Source organism: Solanum stenotomum, chromosome 9 (assembly GCF_019186545.1).
Source record: "Solanum stenotomum isolate F172 chromosome 9, ASM1918654v1, whole genome shotgun sequence".
NCBI classification, from domain to species: Eukaryota; Viridiplantae; Streptophyta; class Magnoliopsida; order Solanales; family Solanaceae; genus Solanum; species Solanum stenotomum.
The window spans coordinates 1,976,228-2,002,295 of NC_064290.1; the positions used below are offsets into that span (position 1 = coordinate 1,976,228).

At 33.8% G+C, this 26,068-nt stretch overlaps 3 protein-coding genes across 7 annotated transcripts; 1 reads left to right on the forward strand and 2 right to left on the reverse strand.

Moving 5' to 3' along the window:
- Positions 1-534: 534 nt before the first annotated feature.
- LOC125876750 (gibberellin 2-beta-dioxygenase 1-like) lies at positions 535-2,222 on the forward strand. The gene is made up of 3 exons (XM_049557987.1): positions 535-947; positions 1,044-1,410; positions 1,772-2,222. The coding sequence occupies exons 1-3, from the start codon at positions 586-588 to the stop codon at positions 2,021-2,023; spliced, it is 981 nt and encodes a 326-aa protein (XP_049413944.1). The 5' UTR covers positions 535-585; the 3' UTR covers positions 2,024-2,222.
- Positions 2,223-5,196: 2,974 nt separating this feature from the next.
- On the reverse strand, positions 5,197-17,042 carry LOC125875780 (vacuolar sorting protein 39-like). Its single transcript, XM_049556816.1, has 12 exons — positions 16,495-17,042; positions 15,546-15,757; positions 14,388-14,519; positions 14,129-14,272; positions 13,490-13,602; positions 11,898-12,324; positions 9,332-9,661; positions 8,683-8,904; positions 8,100-8,342; positions 7,233-7,682; positions 6,167-6,265; positions 5,197-5,843 (listed from the first exon to the last, which is right to left on the reverse strand). The coding sequence occupies exons 1-12, from the start codon at positions 16,934-16,936 to the stop codon at positions 5,643-5,645; spliced, it is 3,015 nt and encodes a 1,004-aa protein (XP_049412773.1). The 5' UTR covers positions 16,937-17,042; the 3' UTR covers positions 5,197-5,642.
- Positions 17,043-18,029: 987 nt separating this feature from the next.
- LOC125877056 (interactor of constitutive active ROPs 4) lies at positions 18,030-21,025 on the reverse strand. Of its 5 annotated transcripts, none has more exons than XM_049558363.1 (3): positions 20,822-21,025; positions 19,616-19,686; positions 18,030-19,410 (listed from the first exon to the last, which is right to left on the reverse strand). In XM_049558363.1, exons 2-3 carry the CDS (start codon positions 19,627-19,629, stop codon positions 18,297-18,299), a joined length of 1,128 nt encoding a protein of 375 aa, XP_049414320.1. In that variant the 5' UTR covers positions 19,630-19,686; positions 20,822-21,025; the 3' UTR covers positions 18,030-18,296. The 5 variants fall into 5 exon arrangements, with proteins under 5 accessions (XP_049414320.1, XP_049414321.1, XP_049414323.1 ...); XM_049558364.1 differs by lacking the exon at positions 20,822-21,025 and adding an exon at positions 20,688-20,789; XM_049558366.1 differs by lacking the exon at positions 20,822-21,025 and adding an exon at positions 20,751-20,772.
- Positions 21,026-26,068: the final 5,043 nt, after the last annotated feature.

Below are 26,068 nucleotides of genomic sequence, written 5' to 3' on the forward strand. Positions count from 1 at the left end.
CATCATCGGGACAATAATATTAGGAAACTTTTAGAAATAGTAATAGTTTGAGACCTGATCAAACATAACAATAGTTTGGATAATTACGAAATATATTGTGAGTTTTCCAAATTCGCTCTGTATCATAGCCACAATAATTTCTAAAAATTTGCTCTGTATCAGAGCTACAACAATTCCTAAAATTTGCTTTATATCAATAATATTACTTAAAAACATCAATATATCGAAAGGAAGCAATAGGATCCCAAAGTTCGAGAGCCGAACGATAATAAACCCAATTATTTAGTCTTTTTTATACCCATTCCTACGAGTTCTCGTTCTTTTTGTTTTTTTAGTGACTCAAACTTAGAATCATACGATTAAAAATAAGAATCCTTACGGCTTACCATCTAAGCAACTCATTTTTTATCAAACTAATTAAGTATTTTCACACGATTACGTAAAATCTTGCGTATGCTCAATAGTATGGACGTGGGGTTTAGGACTCTGAGTTCCCTATAAATAGCAAAGCATGGCCTGGCATACAACTACACAAAAACTCATACATTTCTATACAACCAAATACTTGTCAACATAACACTCTCCATGGTGATCTTGTCCAAACAAACCTCATTCTTCAATGGTGTTCCATTGATAGACCTCTCTAAACCCGACTCCAAAAACCTCATCGTTAATGCCTGCGAAGAATTCGGATTCTTCAAGATCATAAACCATGATGTTCCTATGGAATTCATAAGTAAACTCGAATCCGAAGCCATCAAATTCTTCTCTTCTCCCCTCTCGGAGAAACTAAAAGCAGGGCCTGCTGATCCTTTTGGCTATGGCAATAAACAAATCGGAACAAATGGCGATTTTGGTTGGGTCGAACACATCCTCGTATCGACTAACTCCGAATTCAATTACCAGAAATTTGCATCTATATTAGGTGTCAATCCAGAAAACATTCGGTAAGACACTAAAACAGAGCAAAACAGGGGAAAACAGAGTGATGTCTTTAAATTCTTGTTTGTATCATTTCTTGATTTTTGTTATTGTTATTGCAGGGCTGCGGTTAATGATTATGTTTCAGCAGTGAAGAAAATGTCGTGTGATATTCTTGAAATGTTGGCGGAGGGATTAGAGATTCATCAGACGGATGTTTTCAGTAAGCTTTTGATGGACGAAAATAGCGACTCTGTTTTCAGGGTGAATCACTATCCGCCATGTTCAGAGATTGAAGGATTGAATGATAATAATAATAATAATAATAATGATTTGATTGGATTTGGAGAACATACTGACCCACAAATCATATCGATATTAAGATCCAATAACACTTCGGGGCTCCAAATATTACTGAAAGATGGACATTGGATCTCTGTCCCACCTGATGAACATTCTTTCTTCGTCAATGTTGGTGACTCATTGCAGGTACATTGTTTATTTGCACTTTATGTTGTTGTCGGGAGTAACTTTCTCTTTCTTTTTACTATGGTCGTATAAAGTCATACGTTAATAGTTCAAAGAACAAAAAGAGTTACTTATAAGATATCGAATATTCTTGACCTTCTAAGGTCTTTTACGGAAAACCATGCGAAATTGTCCCAGAGCGATCAATATCATACTTACACTAACACCAAACTAAAAAATGCAAAGGACCACACCTAAAAGGGTATATATAGATATTTGACCCTATCACAAAAAGCAACAACTTATTGAGTACTAACAACTTTTTGTACTATCAGTATATATGACTTAAAAATTAAATTATTCGATTTGAATTCGATTGCAGGTTATGACTAACGGAAGGTTCAAGAGTGTGAAACATAGGGTATTGGCAAATAGTGTGAAATCAAGACTATCAATGATATATTTTGGAGGACCACCATTGAGTGAAAAAATAGCACCATTGGCATCACTAATGGAAGGAGAAGATAGTAGTTTGTACAAAGAATTTACATGGTTTGAGTATAAAAAATCAGCATACAAAACTAGACTGGCTGATAATAGATTGATACTTTTTGAAAAAATTGCAGCCTCATAAGAATAATAATTTTATTTTTGTTATCTAAAAGTGACAAAGTCCCACCATGTTAGGAATTATGGGTTGTCAAGATGCTCATTGTGGGCTTATAATGATAGATGATTGAATTCCTATAGATAGCAAAATTTGTATTTTCTTTTTTGTCTTTCTTATACTGTTTTGTAACTACCAGTCGTGTTAATGATACAATTAATTGGTCCATAGTTTTTGAATCCATTTATTCATCTACCTACCAATTATTTGTGGGACACTTCAAATATACATATTGTCAATCAAATATAGGAATTTAACAACTTTAATATAGGCAAAAAATAATTAATGTTTGCCCTATTTTACATATATTTTATGACCCCTTGCACCTCTCTTAGTCCGTCCTGTCTGCCTAGAAAACGAAAAGTGCATCTTTTGGCTTCAATAGATAGTGAAATTTTACTTATGATGTACCAATGGTATATACGGTGTATATGTGTAGATCGTGAAAACTTTTCTTGGCATAAAACAAATATGTTACTATAGTTGTTTTCATCGTTTCGTTTAATAGTTGAATATATGAATAGAGGTTTAAGACAAATGGATCATTGGCTTCCGCGGGTCATTATGACTACTTCCTCAGTTTAAGTACAAAAACAGAAATTACATATGTTAATGATATTTATTAGATATGAAAAAAATCATAAAGTCTAGTACTTTCTCCGCTCCTATTTATGTGATACCGTTTAAAAAAATGAAATATTTTATAACAATTTAATTCTTAAATGATTTACAAGTATACAACTATCTATAACTTATTATTAACCATAAGCTTCAAAAATCGTCTTTCTTTCTTAAAACTTTGTGCATAATCAAATACTATCACGTTAATCAAGACGAAAGGAGTAATTCATTGTGTGCTTTTTGACACTGAAGAATGTGACAAGAGCAAGTGCTAGAAATAAAAAGTAGATTTAACACAAATCTCATAGTGAGCTAATTATATTCTATTCCTATTCTTTTTCATATTATAAAAATTCTTTAAATTTGGTGGTTCTCGGATACATCTCAAAATATCCCGATACATCGTGTACTCCCCGATACAACGCGTAAAGTGATGTATCCGGCTGATTGTGGCTCTAATATTTCTACTGCTCAACTTTGTAAGACAGAGTTACAATAAATAGGTCACAGCCCTTTTTTGCTCAGCTAAAATATGATGTAATAGAAACAGAGTTGCAGAGTAACAATGCCAGAGCCGGGACCAAATCTAATTTACCCACAAAACCTTGCAAACTCCGAAATGAAACCAGGGGCTGACCAATTGACGGTGTTTGATAGTTGATTAAAGTTATGAGATTTGTTTATATATAGTTAGTAAGGTAGGATGGTAAAAATTGACTTTTTTTTTTACTGCTTCCTAGAAGTTTCACCTTTTTGCTTCTGTGACCACTCGAACTCCTCATTGTTATCTGTTTCTTTTTTTGGGTATGTTAGTCACAGAGGCGGATCCACACCGCTTTAAGAGGGGTGTACATGCACCCACTAACTTCCGAAAAAAATCATATGTATATCTATTTTGAAAAATTGATAGAAATTAAGATATAGTTAATAGTGCACCCATGAAAAGCGTAAGGATGACCTTGTGTTTTTGGTATAAGCTAGAGAAATTAAGGCCAGGATTTGAATCCAGCTAAAGCCATTTTTCATTTTAAATTCAGCTTAGAGCTCATATTTAAGCTAATGTAATATTAGTACGCCCGAAGTCTTAGATGGTTCGCCTCTGAATTGTCAGATACACCTTATTTATTGTATTAATCTCCAATTGCCGAAAAGAAAGGAGAAATTGACACAAAGACAATCTCAATTCATTCGACACAAAGACAATCTCAATTCATTCGGTATATATGATGATGATGAAGACAATTATACAACTCAGCAACAGTTAAATGTTTTATTATTACAATTTCCATAAACTCTAATCTCAAGGTCTTTCCTGACAATAATATATCATCAACACTAGTTGAGAAAAAAAGGGATGAATTCACCCTTTCGTATTCATCAACTGGTATTGTTGGGATAGCTGCAATATTTGCTGCTATGGTTACTATGATCATATTTCTGTAGATGTGTCAATTCACCAAAATACCTCCATAGTGACTAGGATGGATATCTCGAAAAATAGCAAAGCAAATTCTGTAATTAAACCTTCATGATTCCATTTTTATTGGAAAAATAATTCAGATATACAATCTGACCGAAACGGAATCCCACCAAATATATATATTACTCATGCTTTTTTTTAGAGGTCGTTTCGTAGAATCTATAAGAATAACTCTAAATAGAGTGTATGTAGTGTTTGGTTTGGTGCATTAAACATAGTATGCATTGGATAGAAAAAAATATTCCCTCTGTTTCTAATTACTTGTCCTTTTTTAGTTGTTCCTAATTACTTGTTCATTTTGATAAATCAAGAAATGACAATTTTTTTTACCTATTATACCCTTGATTAATTATTTTGAAAAATGTAGAACTTTTTGAAAAGCTTAATTTTTTAATTCACCCACTTCATAATTAATAGGGGTAAAATGGTAAACTTACTATGTCAATTATTATATTCTTAATAGGTGTGTCAATTAAAAAATGGACAACTAATTAGGGACAGAGAGAGTAGTATTTACAAAGATACCCCTACACATTTATGGTGGAAAAGATGTAAAAGGGGTTTTGAGGTATAGTTGAGTCTTTAACGATGCTAATGCATGGATTAAAACCATTGCATTACTAATACCTAGAAATTCATGGTATTAGTAATGGACACGTTAATACACAATAGAGTGTAATAGGCTGAAAAAACGTATCAAACAAGGTATTAGCAATACACAAAGCAAGGTATTAGCAATACACAAAGCTAATGCATGCATTATTTTTTCTAATACACTACAAAACGACCCCGAAAAGAATTGAAAAGAGACTTAATTCGACCAAGTGGGAGGAAATTCTTTAGCCTTAAATCGGAATATTTTTTGCATCCTTTTTATATAAACTCATTTATTCTTTTTGAGTTAGTTAATTCTTTTGTAAAAAGAGGGTCCTAAGAGGATATTTTATGACCTTCCTCATGTGCTGCCTAATATACAGTTCAATGTTGAGGTTTTGGAACAGTAGAATGGGGTTTGCCCAACAAAGAAGGATATACAATCAACAAAGAAATTGTGTATTATTGCATATTAATTGAACATTCACAGCCTGAGTTGTAACAAACACTGCATACAAACACACTCTTCACAAATAAGTGATAACCACCTCAAATACAAGCTTCGATCCTTTTTAAAATAGACATCACACAACCTCAAATACAAGCTTCGATTTTTAATACAGACATTACACAACCTCAAATCGATACATTCACTTCCACATTTGACATAATATACAACAATATGTGTATTACACATTCCTTTGTAAGAAGCACTTGAATCACCAGCACGGTCTTCCAGAAACACGGACGGAGAGCAGAGATTCTACTTTCAGGACTTAATGGCGACTTAAAACTTAAATCCCCAGAACGTGTTAATATGAAGAAAAGGGATAAATCCACAAATAGCAACCCAAGAAAAAAACCAGTTCATCCAAATGCAACTTCTCATTATCATCTTTTCCTTGACTGAGAGCCTCTTCCAACAGCTTTCATATTCTGTGAATCTCTAAAGCAAACAAAATGCACAATTGTCTTGCCGTTAGGATACACTGCAAAGACACTGGTGCCAATCTTCTTGTTGCAAAGAGAACACATGCTATCACTTGTGATCTTCAAGACTGCTTTTCTTTGACTATACAGTTCATCTTTAACCTGTTTCATACACAGGTTTACAATGAGAGACAACAATTGCAAAACCACAGCGTTAGTAAACAATCTAGTAGCAGAAATTAAATACTCCAGTATTATTTTTCAATCTTCCAGATATTCCCTAACATTAACTCAAACAATTGAATTGCAAGGTTGATAATTGGTAGTTTCCATAAAACAGAAAAAAACAAAAGATGATTCACATGCCAGTAAAGAAACAACGTACTCTATATATAAACTGTAAAACAAAGCCAGAAAACCCAAAAGACCACATATAATTTATGTATGTGTCTGTGTTTTATTGGTATGACCATAGTAAAACTTACCTGTAGGTTTTCACTTTCTCTCAAGCTTTTTATCACTGAAAAGTTTCGATACGCTTCACTGGATTTTCTCAGGAGAGGTCCAAGAAATGGAAGCAAGTTCTGCATGATAACAAAATGAATCAATACAATACTATAACAGCAAGATGTGAAATATTCTCGCTCATGCACACATATGTGCACAGGGCAAAGCTAGAGGCAATGATTCCACAGTTGCAATTTTAGCATGTGCATGAAATGATTTTCACTCGAATAAATAAACGATGTCGTATGCACTATCCCACAGTGCTGTATGTGTATTTTCAGAAAACCCTAAAGGGTCTAGGAGAGTAACATTGGATAGAATTTTACTTGGAGTAGTTGTTTCAAACAAATGATTCTGTAAAAAAAAATTTTAATGACAAGGGAAACCCGCAGCCGCTACCCTTTGGGTGCGCACAAGGTAAAACCCCCGCTCCTGTGCAATAGCTAGCAAACCATACAGGAGAGAGAACCCGCACTAGGCAAGGTGCAATGTGCTCGACCCAGAAGGTAAACCCCTTGCTTTCGCTGGCAAGGGGTTTCGAACTTGAGACCTCCAACATGGAAGTCCCAAGCCCAAACCACTGGGCCACCCCGAAGGGTTATGATTCTGTATACTTGACCACTTGAAAGACAGATTGATCAAACTTCACCTTGCAGTTTCCTTGATGTGTATTATCCCAAAGTCAATATTTAAAGATACTATAGATAGAAACATCTAATATGCAGTTTAAGACTGACAAATCAAAAAACCACACATTAGGAATTTAGGACATATTAACGTGATTAGCGTGCAGATGGATAGAGTATCATCACTCTTGAACAGATATCTTAGCTTGTGTTCTAGTGAGTTTTTTCTTTTGTAGTAGCTTTTAGCCAGAGGGGTGGGGGTTGTGGCATGATGCTATAGTGAAGCCTGGTTTATTTTCTGAGAGAATCACTTCTGCATGCAAGGAATGATGCCTGTTTACTTCAGCCCTTTGATTAAATAATGACCAACTTTCTTATCTAGCTCATGTATACCATCATGTTTTGATGGTTCATTTACCTGTAGTTTAGTGTCCCTTGGTAGTAGTTTCAGAGCTTGGGCCCCATGGATCCGATCCCACCTTTTGCTCAAAAGATCCAGCACCTGATCTAGCATAATAGTAGAATCTCCTTCCTCGGCAGCATCTTCTGTATCTCCATCGCTCCTACCACTGTCAGTGCCACTTGGACTGAATCGAGTGTCCTCAGCGCCCTCAATTTCAGCAATTTTCTTGAAGCGGCCTCCTTTTACCTTAGCTGGAGTTCCTGAACCAACTTTTGGAATCCCAGGGCTCTGAGATGATACCAGATTAGTAATTTTCTTCTCAAAATTTTTTGTTGTCTTCATGGGATTGAGATAGATTTGCAGTAGAGTCAGGTAAATGTTTCCATAAGATTTTGCTGAATGTTGTTGAAGTCCTGACTCGTACACCCGATCACAATAGGACAGTGCAAGTTCAGGTACATGAAGCTATAAATCAAAGAGAGCAATTCATTTCAGTAAAATGCAACACGAAGAGACAACTGAAAAGACTTCAATGCCTGCTATCAATATTCATAAAATTAGACATGTATTATTAATGACAAAAAAGATGACATACCGATGCCCCTACTTGGGAATGCATACTATCCCAACAACATACAGAGAAAGAAAGGGTAAATGCCAAATCCAATGATATACAATAAAACTATGTAATAGTGTCTGACCAACTGGTACACTCACTAAAGGAAGAGTGAAATGATCAGCAAATGATACAATTCTGTAATGATGCTTATGATGAAGAACTTGCACAGTCCATATTTTCGACATACCTCAAAAGACCCCAAAAGCACCAATCATTAGATAAAAGACTAGCCTAAAAAAGTGCAGTTAAAGCAGGAAAAATACCTTGTGCACATAAATAGATAGTGCAAGTTCATGTTGATTCATTTTCCCCAACAGAAGTGCACGTTCTTCATACAGAGCATCTGGTGGAAGTCTCTTCAGCAACACCTCTGGATTATATCCGGATATACTCTCCAAAGCAGACAAAAGCTTTTTCCTTGTTGGAGAACATGTTTTTTCATCCCATTTTTGCTGGGAACTAAGTTCAGCATACAAATCAAGCACTTCTGAGAGATAAATTTGCACCTGCCACAAGTTACTAAGAGCATTTATCAGTCACAGACACACTCAACATTTTATGTCAGAAACATGGAATTGAAGCACAAAAGTTTATCCCCTGATAAACAGTTTTGGAGACGAGATAATTGTTTCCCAATTTTCTCACTCTTCAACCCAGCTTTGAGTTAAAACTAGACTAAAAATGTGAGCTTCTTTCGCCATATCAAAGAGGAGAAACTTAAAAGCCTCAGCTTTCTCACTTCACTAGCAGTAGTGTTTCTTTCATAGCTTTTCTGCAATAGAAGGTACAATGGGGAAAGAAAGAGAGAAGCTACAGAAAAAGAGACAGATGAACGAGTGCCTATACCATTTCATTCTGCAGATTCCCGGAGATGCTATTTTCATTCATAGCAAGCATGAGTTCCAGATATGTTGCCTGCATGTTTGGAGCATGCTGTTTTAAGTAAGAATTCACCAAGTCCGCTGGAATGTTACCAGACAAGAATAGCTCAATGGTTTGCATAGGACAGATTTCAAGAACAGGCAATGAGAACTCCAGGACAAGCATGGGGTCAGTTGCACAAAGGGGCTGCCAAAAAGAAGAAAGATATAATCAGGTGTATATTCAATGAAATGATATAATAACTGCATTGACGGACCTTTAATCCATAAATTCATTAAGAGATTTGCTATACCTTGTGCTGAGCACAAATACAGCATATAATAGGAAAGAAACCCAGGAATTTCCAGAAAACGTACATGTATAAAAGATTAAAAAAAAATTAAAGGATCAAATAGAACCCTAAAATTATCACAGTCCCAAATCTTGACAATCCTTTCCACAATGGTCAAGTTGGTAGTTCATGATTATGCTTGATATCTGCCTCGACATAGACCCATAGATCATAGTGCACTCCAAATTTCAACATAGCTGATCCAAAAACTTTACAAGCTTCCACATCTCTCAAGAAATTAAAACCTAAAAGAAAAAGATAAAAGTAGATAAAGAGGCATACTTTGAGATATTCAATGACCATCTCAGGCTTGAACTTCAATGAGAGCTCTACAGGAGTTTGCTCTGACTTGGACTCTTCTACCAATTGATGGAGAAGTGTAAGTGCTTCACGATGCATTGAATTGCTCCTATAAAGTTCTAGCAGACAAGCATACTGGCTTCTTTTTTGCAGGAACTCCTCACATATTTTCACATCACAGTAGTTGAGGGCTTTCAGAAAATCTGTAGCTGCTGAGAACTGTCCAGTTAATATAAGAGCTTGAAGAAGTGCAGTGTCCAGTATTGCAGCCATATCCCTAGCGATGGAAGTGATTGGAGCATGAATTCTGCCCTAAATGGATCAACGAAGCAAGCAACATTTTAGATGTGAATTAGGTAAGTAATACAGCTAGGTAGAATCACCCCAGTACTAACAGCTCTTTGAGGCTCATTAGTTATTTTTTCTTTATAAATGGCTTCTTCCTTCAGTAGACCCACTAAACTAAGCCAGTACTTTTGTATATAGCAGAATCAGCACTTACCTCCCTGACATTTTGACTTTCAGAAGCTACAAATGAACCCGTATTTTCCAGAAGGCTATAAATGATCTATAACTTGAATAATCCATCAGAATATTTTGCACTTACTAAATCTTTTCTTTCTGATAAGGTTTTCGGTAATTCAAAGAACATCAAACACAGACAGCCAAAAAGGTATTTACACTTGGATGCAAAGAAAGGTCCATGTTAAACAGCTCAATATAATTTGCGCTGCTTGTTAAACAAGATAATCAACTGGTTACAATTTCCCTTGTGGAGTCTTTAGAAAGCTTTGCTTATAAATACTGAAATAAACTGCTAGTCACATTACCAAGAAGAGATCTGCTTGATGTGAACTTTGACCTTCAAATGGGAACTTATTTAACAAATTTTTTTTGGATAAATTACCTTATTAGACATACATCACTACTATATATACTAATATTATCTTTACTTTTAAACAATTACATATATTACCACTTTTAATATTTTATACCATATTTTAATATATTATTTGAAAATACTATTAGATACCCACATCCCTTGAAACTATTATTGATTAATTATCTGCTTAAATAACTCTTTCACTCCAAATCAACCACTATCTCTTAATTCTCCCTTCCCATGTTTATCACTCAATTATGTCTCCTCCTTTCTGATTCAAGAATTTCACCTATTTCATTTCAACAATAGTTAATCTACTCTCTTCTTCTCAAGATATCATCACCATAAATTCTCCAGAACCCAAATATCATTTTGTATTGTTCATTTATCACGAGTTCCAATCACAATAACTGCTACATAGAAAACTTTCAATTCATAGTGGGTCTTGATTGTTTGTCTCCGAAAGAAATGGATCTTAGTTTTGATTATGTTATACCACAGTACAAAAGGATCAAAGGGAATATTGTAGAGAGTTTTTGTTTGCTGGTGTTCTTCTAAGACTTTCTTTGGTTACTGTGATATGGATGTGGTAGTACCAATATTACTTTGATATAACCCTTGAACCATGTGTATCCAATAAGTAGTAATCTTAATTAAGATCCGAGTTGTATTTTTAGTAATGGGGTATCTGAACATGTATATGTATCCACTATATATTAAATTTCGGATACATGATTTTTAACAACACAATGATATTAATGATACGACAGATACTCTACAGTAGATTCATGTGTTTCAACTACATTTCATATTTAGATACACATAATCAAATGTATATGCTTATTATGTATTCGAGATACATGTTTTTGGATATAACGTATGAAATTTAGATACACATAATTAGATGTATATGCTTCTTCTTTTTGTATATTCCATATTTAGATACACATAATTAGATGTATATGTTTACTATGTATTCGAGATGCATGTTTTTGGATATAACATATGCAATTGATACTTGATGCATCAAATTCATACTAGATACATATAAAAGATACATGAAATAAATATATATATATATATATATATATATATAGATACATAAAATTAATACTAGATACGTATAACAAATACATGAAATTAATGCTAGATACTTCTATGATACATATGAATGTACTTGTATGGCACTCATGTATCTAAATGTTTAGTTTGTTGGATACATCATATATTGATAATAGATACATCAAATTAATGAATTTATTATTTTAAGAGTAATAATTTGAAATTAATCAAATTACATTACCATGATATACATGTGTTTATCTTATATTAATAATATTAATGAATTTACTATTTCAAAGAATAATAAAATGAAATTAATTATCTATGTATTTTGAAAATCCTCAATTACTCCTCTAATTAAGGAAATAAGTTGCAACCAATTAATTTAAATAAATAAATTTTGTATCTCAATTTTAAAATTTGACAGATACATGTATCTCATGGATTCAGACTCATGTATCCTAATCATAAAATGTGGTAGAGGAAGTAATATTTGAAACTATTGGGAATCTTAATAATTAAGACCTAAACTGTGGGATTTATGTGATTTGCCCAAAAAATTTCCCTCCGAAGGAAGGCATAAGATGAAAACCCAAAGTTTACCTTGGTTGGTTTTTTGGACCGGCTAGTTCCATAAGAAATGAAATGATCTCCGACAGCATCTGAAACCACCTCTTCAGTGCCCTCAGCTGTGGCTTTCTCAATAACACTGTATCTTCTCTTCTGTAAATACTTAATCAGAGCCATCAAAGTGTTGTGACTCATTTTTTTGGATTCTATATCCATTTCATCAGATTCTAAGACATGTGAAGGCGTAGAATCCAGATCATCTGACAGACCAGAGGAAGCCCGGGAGAGATATGGTGCATCCCCAACTTCCACAAATTTCTGTGGATCAGGTATGAAAGATGATTTTGGAACAATAATGGATGGATATAAGGCGAGCACATAAGTGAGTTCAACTTGAGATGCCAGAAAATGTTCCATTGCTTCTTCATAGCTCCCATTTTCAAACAGGAAGTGTGCATATCTGTATCAAAAACTTGTTATCATTCTTCATGTATATTAGTTTCAACACTTTCTTTTTCTTTCCTTCTTTTCAAAACTACAAAAAATGAGAAAAACTAATGACTAAAACTACAAAAAATGAAAAGAAAACTAAAAAAGATAAGAAGCAAGTCCTAGCTAGAAACTTCTTGTCAGTCAATGTTCATATTTGATTTATTTTCTTCATAATGGTGGATGGTGTCCATGCTAGCTTGTACACACCTTGACTAATCCATGTTACCTTCTATCTCCTACCAACACAAGTATTGGGCAATTCTGCCCACCAAGGTTTAGCTAGATGAGAAGAAATCACCTAGTATTTTTTTGTCTTTGCTTGAATTTGAAACCTAGTCTCCAAGGCTTTTTCCATTTTATTGACCACTAGGCCACACCCTTGAGTCCTTTTCAAATTTCAGCTTTTCCGGTAAAAAGGGAATACTGGCTATAAAATTGAGCTGGGATAGTTTCCTGCTCAAACCAGTATGCTGTCAGTCTTGTTACTCATATGTACTATGAAATTAAGATGAAATTAATTATTTTAATACCACTTTACCCTCAATATTAAGTGTTCTTGAAAATAATCAATATTGATTAGAAAGTGATAAGGGTAAGGTAGTAAAAATACACCTTTTATTTATGATTTCTTAAGAGGCGTGCACAAGTGAAGTGTGACAACTAATATGGGACGGAGGGAGTACAAAAGACTCTTCAACTCCCTCAAGTGCTCCTTTGTTTTTTCCAATATGGTCCACATAGTCCTAGAGATCTGCTTCCTGTGCTCTACTTCTCTACCTCTTTCTTCTGAACTTCCACGCTATCAATATGCCTTTAACACAACCAAGTAACACACAATCAACTCCGAACACGTTCCATGCTACATACCATTACCAATACGCCAGACCAAAATGGAATAACAGATGATTAGTGTATGCTCCAGTACAGATGTTTCAATTTAGAAGCTTTACCATTAAGACTTCACAGCATGCTTTGAACATCAATTTAGCATTCAACTTCCCTCACTAGAGCATAACTTTGACTTGTGTTAAATGTAAGAATGTATACACCATAACTTTGATTTAAGCAAGGTACTATTGCAATTGAACTACAATGTTAACATAAGAAGTGGTAAAATGCTAGGGGGGGATCACCTTATATGAATTGATTGCTCCTTTGCAGATCTAAGACTTGAATCTTCTGGTGGTAGCAATTTGCACAAAGCCAAGGCCTCCTCAAAGTTTCCAGAGGCTGTTAGTTGTACAATCTGCATCATATATTATATATAAATAAGTTGGGATCACACTCTCACAATAAACTCAGTAAATAATGGAACCTTTGTGGTTCTGTTCCTGAACCTCTTGATCTTAAGTGGGTACAAAAAGAAAGAGGTTTGCAAGTATTAGGGAAAAAGCGAGAAAGCCCACAAGGCATTTGATCAATGAAACGTTAAAATAAAAACCGATTGACTGAAACAACTCTGTCAAGCATGTACGAAAGTATAGAGCACTTTAGTGGGTTGTTGACCAGCGGAAAGCATTGCAGAGGTCTCATAAACAAAACTAACCATGACCAGTTACAACTTGCGATATTGATTTATTTTGCAAGAATTAGACAATCCGTTTGTGTGCCTAAGGCATTCTCAGCTTAGTCATAACAAACCTCAGTCCCTCCAAAACGAGTTGTTCAGTTACACATAGACATAAATGTGCTACAGTTCCAATACTGGAGTAGAAGCATAAGCAAGATAGTTCAACATAATATTAAATTAAACCTCCTTAAGTGACAATTACCTGTGCACCGAGAGGAACAGGAAAAAATCCAAAAACAGAATTATCAAGAGCAACAATGACAGCATTGTTGCTTCGAACAAGACGACGAACATTCCAAAGGACAACTGTTTGAATCAAAGGATAAGGAACACGAAGAGAGCGTATCTGCAATTTTCCAAAACATCAAACTGCATTATCATTTCAGATTATTTAGATCTAAAGTTATTCACTTAATAATGAACAAAAAAGTACGGATTAGCAAATGAAACACTAAAGCTACCTCAACATGTCGCGGTAAAAGACCTATGGCATAGGGCTTCTGAACAACAACAATTGCAGGAGCCTCTGACCAACAAACCCTGCCCTCTTGGATCAACTTTCCATTTTGGTCAACTAAGACACCAATATTATCCTGAAACAACAACAATTAAGCATAGTGGTAATTTTCAAACATCCTTTTTTTTTATAAGGAAAGGTAATTTTACTGGGAAAAAAAACCCAGAACCAAGCAAACTGGTGTTGGTTCAGTACACAAAAAAAAACTGGACAGTTAGTTTTCAAAGATTTGGACTTTACTCAGGAGAAGTGAGAGATGATCCAACAGGGCTTCATCAACTAAATCATAGAGAGTAGACTATAGATTCTATGGAATCAAAGTCATCAAGGGAATAAGAATGGAGGGTGTATCATAAGATGAAATAGATTCTGAAGTAAAAGTATCTTTTCTCTGCTTTATGGATACAATGAAGCTCTGGTATGTGAATTTTGAAAAGAACACTTTGGGAAGATGGTCAGCCTCGGTCCATAAGGCAATATTCGTGTGTGCATGAGTGTGGAAAAGAACTAAAAGGCCAATCAACTCAATGCAATAATGACAGTGATAAGCTTTAGAAGAATGTTGAAAGACTAGGAAGTGAATAGAATAACTGAATTTCTCAGAAGTTTGGAACATTTCCCAGGTAACACAGCAACTGAAGACAGATTATTCTGGCGTAGCAAAGGTATTTACACAGTAAATCGGCCTATATAGTACTCATGCATAGTGGTCAGCAGGGGCCCAAATGGCCTTGGAAGCATATCTGGAAAGTGAAGATACCCTACTAGGTGGCAATTTTTTCTTTTGGCTAGTTGTAAAAATCAAGCTTGACTCAAGACAACTTGATGAACCGGAGTTGCAGTTGTGTTCAAAATGTGTTGTGTGGTAAGGGTTGGCGTTGACCAGCTTTGGCAAGATGAACTGTCAGATCTTATTTCATTTTTGATGCAAGGAAAAATTCCTAGATGATGCTGAAACATTGATAAAAATCATAGAATCCCTGTACGAAGAGCAAGGAGATATTTTGCTTCTTTTGAAATGTCAACATGGTTTGTGCACAACCTTTGTGCCGATGATATATAACATTATTACCTTTCTAAAAAAATAATAGTGTTACATTACCTTGCCCAAAAGAAGTTCTCCAGAGGGAAGAGACACCACAAGAGGTGTGGCGATCCTCCCCGAAGGAAACACCTCAGTTAATGCACCATTGGTGGTATTCAATATCATGTACTCTCTTCTAATCCCCAAGCAGATATTCTCACCACACCAAGACATCGACTTTACTGTGTCAGGAACTCCAAATTCTTTCACCTCCACAAATCCTCTCCCCCCTACCGAAGTTTCAAATAAGAATCAGATTACACTAACAGAACTCCTATAGCATGAGAAAACTACTATCATCAATATCCAAACTTCTTTGAGCAAGAAACCTGAAAGTCAAGTCACCAAGTGCAATAAGGAAGAATTTATGGGCACTTACGATATTTGTGTTAAACTAAAAGCAGTGAACAGAAAACTATACCTCCCTCCAGCTATTTTCGGATGTCAAAAAATGTTTGAACCATTCCATTTCTATACAACTTTCACAACTTCAGAAAATTCAAATCATTAAACTACTTTAAAAACCGGCGTTATCTGATGTTTACTATATCAATTATCTTTTCAACCATCAGTTTAATACTTTCTTCTACTTGCCTTATTGTAACATATAAATCAAGTTAATATTTTTACGTCTGCTCAAATATTGTCATATTTTAGTAGCAAGTACAAGGGACGTAGCTAATTTGGAAGATCTGCAAAAGGTTAGCTACAGTTCAAGGTTATGTCTCCACTTACCGGAGGCAAAAACAGATACAGACTGCATTCTTTTAACACATTTAACCATAACCTTTATAGTGGTAAAGCATAGTTCTAATTATGTTAGTAACATCATACCAACGGAAAAACACTTCCTTTCACATCTAGCAGACACTGAAGTACACACCCACTCATCTAAAATCATCAGAAATGCATCAATATCAACTTCCAACAAACAAATATCGTAATAAACTACAATTCAAGTAATTACCATCATGTCTGAAGATACAAACCCTCTTTTGCCTCCCAAAGCATAAAAAACCCCTTTTATCATCCCACGAATACACATTTGCACCTTTAGCCTTAGTAATCACAGCTAAAGTCTCCAAATTAGGCAGCCTATGGAACGCAATAGACTCCGAAAGGGAAAGCAGAAGTTCTCGTGAGACGAGGACTTCCATAGCCAGCATTTGTCGTCTGGAGAATCCATTCACAGTTCTTTCAAGCACGTATCGTTCCTGCTGAAGCCCTAAGTTTTGGTTGTGGTAATCGGACGTCGGAGATTGACCGGGAACGGAGGATTCAGGACCGTAAACATGGAGAGATCCATCGGAACAAGCGACGAGCAAATTTGAACCGTATGACTCGATAGCATCGATTTTCGTTGGACAACTATTGAGAAGTTCGAAGGAATCGTAGGCACTGTGCACCATTTTTTTTAGCTTCGTTCTTCTCCGATTGATTTTTGTCTCCGATGTCAAATTTCTCTCAGTTCGACAGTCCACGTGAAACGACGTCGTGTTTGCATGTTGATTGCTCAACTGGAGCCTTTGTTACAAACTTACAGTTACATGCTTTGTCCCGCTCTTTTTGGATTTTGTCTAAACTTTACTATTTCTTGTCCTATTTTATTTGTCGTTTTCGCTAAAAATAAATGATTAAAATATAAAATATAATGAATAAATAGACTTAATTTAGTCAAATTTGTAATTTTTTTATTATAAATATATTACTTTAAAAAACTTGAAAGAAAAAACACGATAAGTAAAATAGATCAGAGGCAGGAGTATAATTTATTTTAGTCACATGTCATGTCAAAATTAGATCATCGTGCAATTCTCGACTAAATTTCATTTATTTCTTTTTAGGCAAATGATATAGTAGAACAATTATCAACTGTCACACACTGTTCAATATGATTATAATTATAGAAGGCGATATATTTTAATTGATTAATTTGTCTATGTAATGAGTGCTTGAAAATACACACAAAATTTTGAGTCTAAAATGTCTAATAGTAATTGACTGGTACACTTCAGCATCATAGGAATAATGGGTGATCTACTGGTATTGAACTTTCGACTTGTCTCACCAGTAAAACTTCAAGTTAAAACTACTTTTGATGTTGCACACAATGGTGAATTTTGCCTTTGATTGAAAAGAATACTGGACAATTCGAAGATAAATGTTGCAGTTTTTATACATTTCTAGTGGAACTCAACCATCAACTGTGAGTAGTAACAAGAATGTCACTTCTTGTGATCTAGTAGCTGACCAAGGGCAAAAGTCATAAGTAAAATGAAGCCTTAATACAAAATTTCAATCATTTTCATTGATAACAAAGTTCTCTAACCAGTGTCATATCAGGTCTAGTGTATTTTCTGTATATACCAATATGTGCAGATTCATTATGTGTTTACTGTTGACATTCAATCTCAAGCAACAACATATCCATGTAAATCCCACACAAGTGGGGTCTAGGGAGGTTCAAATGGGGGTAGAGAGGTTGCTTCTGATAGACAAAAATTCAATCTAAAGCAATACACCAGCATTTTGTCATCCACCGCACACAAAAACACCAAACATTATGGACCTATAGGCACTGCCCTGAATGACAGGTTATGGCATCAAGCTAAGACTAGAAAGAAATAAGATACTGCTAATGCAGAAATTTAAACTCAGCATAAGTAGTAGTAGTATTGGCCAGATGCCAAGAAGATTCATACATTAGCCAATAAACATAAAATGGCGAGCGACCATTCATCTGGCAAAACATGACAATCAAAATGACACTTATTTGTGGCCCTTCTTCTTCCAGAGGTCACCAAACATCTTAATACCAGAACCTTTTCTCTTGCCATGTCCAAAAACATCGTCTGAATCATCAACTAGCCCTGGTGAACCCATGTAACCGCCGTATCCGCCAACAGCTGGTTCGAATACATTACCAAAGTGCTTATCCATTGATCCACACCTCTCCGGCAGCCTTCTCCCGTTCATCTCCACACCTCCTCCTGCTAATATTGCTGCTGCAGCATCTGCAGCTTTCCTCCATTGTTCTGTTTGGACTCTTAGTTTCTTCATCTCAGTTTCTAATGCCACTTTTGCCTTCTCAGTGGCTTCAAGTTTCTCCTTTAAATTAAGTCCATCATTCTTGCTTGTTTCCAGCTCTTGTGTTACTTGGTCTAGCTTGAGGCTCGTTTCGTCTTCCTTGGCCTTAGTGGATGATATCTCTTGCATCTTTTCATTCAGCTCCTTTTTCAGGTTTTCATTTTCTTGGCTGAAAACCTCAAGTTCTTTTTCTTTCTCCTCCAACTTGGATTTCAGTGAACTAATCTCTTCATCCTTCAAATTCAGCTCTTCAAACGATGGTTTCACCGGTTCATCAGGTGAAAGACTTGAACTTTTCAAGTCATCTTCAGTAGAGGGGTGGCTAATTTCAACACTTGGAGGAGGCTCCACAGTTAACTTCTCAACTGGAACTTCAAACACATCTGTTTCTTTCATTTCATCGCCATCTTGAATTTCATGACTTGGATTGATTCTGTTGTCATTGTCATTATTGGTTTCTTGGATTTGGTCAGACTCAACAACAGTTGGCTTCTTGGTTTTCTTCTCAAGCTGTTCTTGAGCTGCTTTTTTTGCAGCCTCAGCTGAAACTAACTGCCCTTTAAGGGACTTGAGCTCATCCTGTGCTTGGCCAAGTTGGGATTCCAAATCTGCAATTCTAGTTCCAAGTTTCCTCTGATTCAGTGGATCAGATTGAGCACCACGTGGAGAGCGACGATCACCTAATTTAGGACTCCGGTCAGTCACTGGCCTATGGTGTAGAGGATCAGACTCAGAGCTTGATGTTCTAAGTTGTGAAGGGGCTCGAGGAGATTGCCTTTGAGGCATTTCTGATCCCCTATACTCTCAAAAATTGAAAAAGGAAATTACTGTTAGATACTATGAACAATAAGTTTGTAACATATAAGAAGGATAACAGTCCATAACAAACCGGACACGGATAACCTGCTACAACATGTTAAAATACACCGATATTCTAAAAAAATCGTTTACGTTTACTCATACAGCTTTTAAAGGGAGTGCAAATCATCCCAAGAACTCACCTTGATCTTGGCATTGTACCTTCTTAAAATGTCAAATGATGCAAAGCTTCTAACACTTCAAAAATCTTGATCTGTGGAAGTGAAGGATCAATTATCAGTTTTAAGTCAACAACAACATATCAATTGTAGTCACACTAGCGAGGTTTAAGTAGTGTGTACACAAACCTTGCCCCTACCTTGGGAGGTAGAGAGTTTGTTTCCGATACACCCTCGACACTCAATAATAGGATTGAAGAAACCAGGACAAAATATGATAAATCAGTTTAAATCATATCAACAAAATGCATCAAGTTCACCACATTGCATTAGAATTGAAAGTTTTCAGAAATAATTTCAAGAAAGTAACATACAAACACAACAATAGAAGCAGGAAAAACTAATTTTCAGTACTAATTCAATGAAATTACACCTTTTGGCTATTGCAGCAAAGCCAGAAATGTCCAACAACACTTTTTTGAGGAGTGTAACAAATAACCCACCAAAGTAATTAAGTAAATAATACAACAGTGACACATACAAAAGATAAAAGAAAGAAGCATGCTTTTAGAACAGAGCAAAAGGAAATTTTGCAGACACCTTTAACCCCATGCATATGTCAATGTCATTGAAAAATGTGCACATAATATTCTAATAAAAGAAAAAAAAATACTAGAAGGGTTTACAAATATTAGATTTTCATATAATCTTATTATGTCTGTTTGCATGAATACACTCAAAAAGTTCACCAAAATGAAGATCTACCCAACAAATGATGGCTACTCGAACTCTTCAAAAATACTAATGTACTCGTATTAAACCCTCCAAAAAATGCGGTTTGAAGAGTACGAGCAACATAGAACGTGTAAGAGAATATAAACTAGAATTCTTTGAAGGACTATAGTATTATAACCTCAAAAAGTGAGATTTGCTCTTATTTTAATGTTCTTGAAAGAGAATCATAAATCACTTTTGACCAAACAAACACAAGTCCTTAAAAAGGAGGAAACTTTGATCTTTACAAAGACAAAAACAACAACAAAAGACAAAGGAAGAGAAAAATAGAAATATCAAGAAAATGTCCCTCAATTCTTACTTGTTCTAAGCAAAAGTTGATACAAGAAGCCTTGAGAATGAAAGAAAATAAAAAAACACTCACAAAGCAGAATCAAGAAAAAGGCTTTAGCTTTTTGTGGATGCAAGATTGCCTATGAATGAGGGCTTACTTACCAGCATTAAAAGCCCTTTCCTTTTTCTTGAAAAAGTGAGACAGTATAATTTGAGTGGAGCAGTAGAATTTTCTAGCCAAGTGATATGTTAAAGATTTGAACTTTGAAATGTTTGAAGTTTGAATTAAAGTTGGGTGGCAGAGTGGAAGTGGGGTGAAGAGGACAAGAGGGTAAATTTGAATGATAAAAGTAAAAGGACACCAAATAATGTCACTATGGTCTTGGAAAAATCATCTTTTCTTTTTTTTTAGTTTTCATCGGTGTGCGGTATCTGTATTAAAAATTTCAATTATATCTAGATTTGTGTCGAAAAATTCCATTTCGAGGTAAGAATGTTGATGAGAATGATCCTAAATTGGAACGGGAAGAGAATTTTACACTCCTTATAAAGCTTGAACAATTCTTAATTCTTTAAGCTAGTTTTTATGGTGTGAATTAGGCATAAAAACTAAGTCAACATGATATGAGGGTCACACTCATTGAATTCAATGTGTCGCGAGTTGTGAATATACTCTTGATCCATGAATATTTTACTCTGAACTAAACAGTGAAACCTCAGATAAAGAATATTTGAATCCTAACATGAGGAGTGTTACTCTACATCCGATCAAAAAAAACTTTAAGTTCATTATAAAATTTGGGCAATCCTCTTCCTGATTATTCTCATCAACAAAAACATTTGAAGAAGTCCATCACTAAGAATGGCAAAGGTGACCTTTTTTTTAACTGTCCTTTTGCTTCGTTTCAAACCACTTACCTTTCTTGATTACTGAATCTTTTTTCTCTTTCTCAGCATCTAAATTATGGATAACAGTGAAGATAATTTAACCTTTGAATTTCACACACTAAAACCAAGAAAATTAAATATTGGACTTTGAACCATGGAAGAAAGGAACTATGTGTCCCATTAGATAATTGAGACAACTACTAAGAAACAATTGAAAACCGAGTTAGTATTATTTTAAGTAGTTTTTTTTTTAAAAGATCTTACTCCCTCATTCACTTTTATTTTATCCACAACACAATAAACATCACACGTCCCTTAAAAGAATAAATACATATTTTATCGTTATAGTTAATGCTAAAGATAAAGAAAAATAATTGTATTTCTATTGATATATTAAAAATGAAAATATTCCTTTTTTCTTCACTTTTAAGTTTCAAGGTAACTTTTTGCTACTCTTTTGCTCAAGTAGTAGAAATGATGTTGTTACTCATAAAGATTGTGGTGAAGTGATAAGTATTTCTTCATTTTTAATCAACATGTCTCTAATTGGAGTCTTCTTACATATGGAATCGTCTTTGTAAGGAAGCGTTTTATTCCCAATGTAAAACTTTCTGGTGCGAATCCAAATTTAGTTGCGCTAGATAACGGGAAACCAAAAAAAATGATGTTGTCTATAGTCTATTGCCTATTAAAAAATGAAAAAGAAAAGAGACATAATTGTTCATCATTTTTCAGTCCCAGAAAATTAAAAAAAGAAAATTCTCCTACTCCTTTCTTTTCTTTTACTTCTATATCTATAACTTAAGAGAAACTTTTTCTTAGTTAGATTGGGTTTAATAATAAAAATTCAATTTGTTTTTCTATGCATGGTTCTCATTATACTAGTATTAAAAGGCATATCTTTAAGATCAATTATGCTAATCATGGAGATTAATAATGTTTGACTCTATTTTGTCAAATTTCACTATCAGACAACACCATACTCAGTATAATATTTGTAAGGTATTAGCTGTAGACCTTTCAGCTCAAAAGAAATGTTTCAGATAAAGTTTCACTATCCATATTTAGAATCCATCCTAGACATAATCCAGCCATTAAGGAAGAATCCATATAATTAACACATTCCAATATTATTTGATAAAAGAAGTAACGTTTGTCTTTTAACACTAGATTTTTTCCAAAAGGACTACTTCAACTACTAGTTTCATTATTAAGGTCCCTAGACATTCTGGATATTCATGAATAATTATTTAATTAGTTTTGCAAAAATTCAAATCAAGACATTGAAAAGTGATTCAATCATGAATTAATCAAAGTGGGACTCAACATCAATTAAGAATTTAGATGGGTGGCCCATGATTATATTCAAAAGAAGTAGCTAGGCTTTAATATATGAAAAAGGAACATTGCATGTGAGGTCTAAATGCATCCCAACTACTCCATGGAACCAGATTATACTTTTTTTTGGTTCTCATCCGCTATCCGGAAGACCACATTAGAGCCCTGACTAAATTTGAATTGTGCATTGTAGGGTCCATTCGTGGGTGACGGTCCCAACAAGATTTTTTTCATACCCAGGACTCGAACTCGAGACGTTCTTGTTAAGGGTAAAGCAGTCATTCCACTTCACCACAACCCTTGTTGGTAGATTATACTTACATCAACCCCACCCCCACCCCCTTTCCAATTTTTTTTTAATCAAATACTATGAATCTTTCGATTTATTGGCTTTCACACTCAATTACTTAAGGTAAATTTACAAATGTTTTTTATGAATATAATGAGTCTGCCTTCTCTTTTTTGTTAATAGGGAAAAGGGTATGATATACCCCTCAACTTTGTCATTTAGAGCTGATATACCCCTCGTTATGAAAGTGATTTATATATACCCCTACTTATATACAAATGGCTCGCATATACCCTTTTCTTCTAACGGATGAAAAAAATTAATTTCAGGTTAATTTTTTTTTATTTTTAAAAAATATATATATAATCTCATATGAGTATATTTAATCCTCCTCAAACATATATTTTTTAAAAAACTTTTTTTTGTTTCAATGACTAATTTAGATTTATTATTTTGATGGTCAAATTTATTTATGTTTCACTAATATTCTTGTAAAACTTATTATAGATGACCAAATTTTTTTTCTTCAAATACAAAAATTAAATTACAATATAGACAAAAAAAAATAAATTATAATATAGTCATAAAAAAATAGTTTTAAATTTTTTTCTTTACACTAAGGAATGAAAGAAAAAATAAAATAAAATAAGAAACTCAAATAATTATAATAAAAGAAGTCAAAAAATAATTTATGTATAAAAAAGATTAAAATATACCTTGAACTTTGCTAGAAGAATCATATATACCCCTAAATAATTTTTATGAAAATTAAAAGTCAACAATATAAATTTAAAACTAACTTTTTCACTTCCGTTAAATGAAGGGTATATGTGAGCTCATTTTGTAACGTAGGGGTATATGTGAGCCGTTTGTATAACGGTAAGGGTATATATGAGCCACTTTCATAACGAGGGGCATATCAGCTCCAAATGGCTAAGTTGAGGAGTATATCAAGTTCTTTTCCCTTGTTAATATTTCAAAAAAATATCGAAGCTAATGTGATATCAAAATATTCGAAGGTATTAGATGCATGTAAACCCAAGCTCCCACACTATACCACTGACCTCAACTATTTATTTTTTTTTAAGAAAAAAATATGATCATTCTAAGTTTCTATTAAATTTAAGAAAAACTATATTATGCATATCTTATTTATAAATTTAAATTCTTATCACTAAACTATGATCTAAGTGATATACACTTTTACTTTAATATTTGACTCGTAGACGTTAACTTATCTTGATTGGTTCAGATCTTGAATCAAAAAATGCATGGATTGTACATTAATTAATCAAATGATGGGTCATAATAATGTGAATGGAGACTTTTCTTATTATAGGTTAAATAAAGAATTGATTGATCAATATGGGTGGTGATTTGTGATCCTTCCGCTTTTAATCAGAAGTATTGAATTTTAGCTCTAGGAAATGAAAAAAATTATATTAAGAGTGTCGCCCCAGAAATGAATCATATAATGCGTGAATTCAATTTTAATTAAACAACAATATAGATAACAAACATCGGATGGAAAAAAAAATGATTAAAACTCAATCATGGGGTATTGTTTTCGGGCATTAATAATTTAATATGAAAGTCATATGTGAATGCCTGTGCAGAGTGCAATATTATTTTCATATAAGCATTAATTTATATCTTTATGTTCGTTAGCTCTTCTATAAAATTCAATAATTAAAAGATTACCTAGAAATGTTTTATTTATTTTTCTATGTGATAAAACCTTTGAAATCATAATTTTCTCTTCCCCATGAAATGACGACCTACGATACTTTGGGAAAAAACATATAGAAAAGTCAATATAATTAGTTAAACATATTAGTCTATTATTTATCTTTTGTTTCATTTATTAGCTAGAGATGTACACTTTTCTCCTTATCGTCGCTGCGAAGGTAAAAAAAAAAAAACAATCCTTAGCGCAGCGACCAAAGTCGATCGTTACATAATTAATATTTATATAACTAATATCTATTTAATTAATATTCAGATTATTAATATGTGCATAACGCTGTCCAACTATCTAAAACAACCCGTAAGTGAATTAAACTTAGATCCGAAGAGAAGTTATTATAATAGTAAGAATAAATAAAGTGATGGTGAGATGTAAAAATCAGAGAGCCCACCAAACTTGAATTTGATTAGATCATTGAACTTATTTGATTCTTCTAACTAAATTAATAATAAAAGCAATACTTTCTTTAGTTTAAAAAAATGTCCAAACAAGATTAAACATCTTTAGCAGTACTCCAAATTGGGTAGTACACTTGGTACTACTTAATACTTATGTTGCACAATATTAATCTTGCAAAATTTTATGAAATTGAAATGTCAAATATAATATTAGCAGTACTAGAATTGTACTATAGTAAAAAAAAAAAAAAAGTAGTACTACTAAAAAAAACATTGAGACACTATTGATGATAATATATAGTATAAGTTATTGTAGTACAATCATACACATGTACTTGCTAGGCCACTTTTATTTGTGAAAGAATAATATAATGTACTGCATCATATCAATAATCTTATCTATAAAAGGAGTCAAATTTGCAACATTGAACATGCCATGAGGAAATTGAATTAAAGAAGAAGTAGAAGATGACACTTTGTTGGTGACTTTGGTCTCAAAAGAGTGCTTATCATTGTTTAGTTAATTTATTTACAGTACGTTATTTGTCTTATTTTTACTTTAGTAAACTATTTATTGAAACCTATTTCAAAAATTAGTTTTTTTTAGTTGATAGTCTTTCGAAAACATATTTTATATCCAGCAAGAGGTAAGAATAAAATTTATATACATTCCACAACCCCATTTATGAGATCATATTGGATATGTTGTTGTTGTTGTTGTTTATTTCAGTAAATTGCTTATGTAGTAT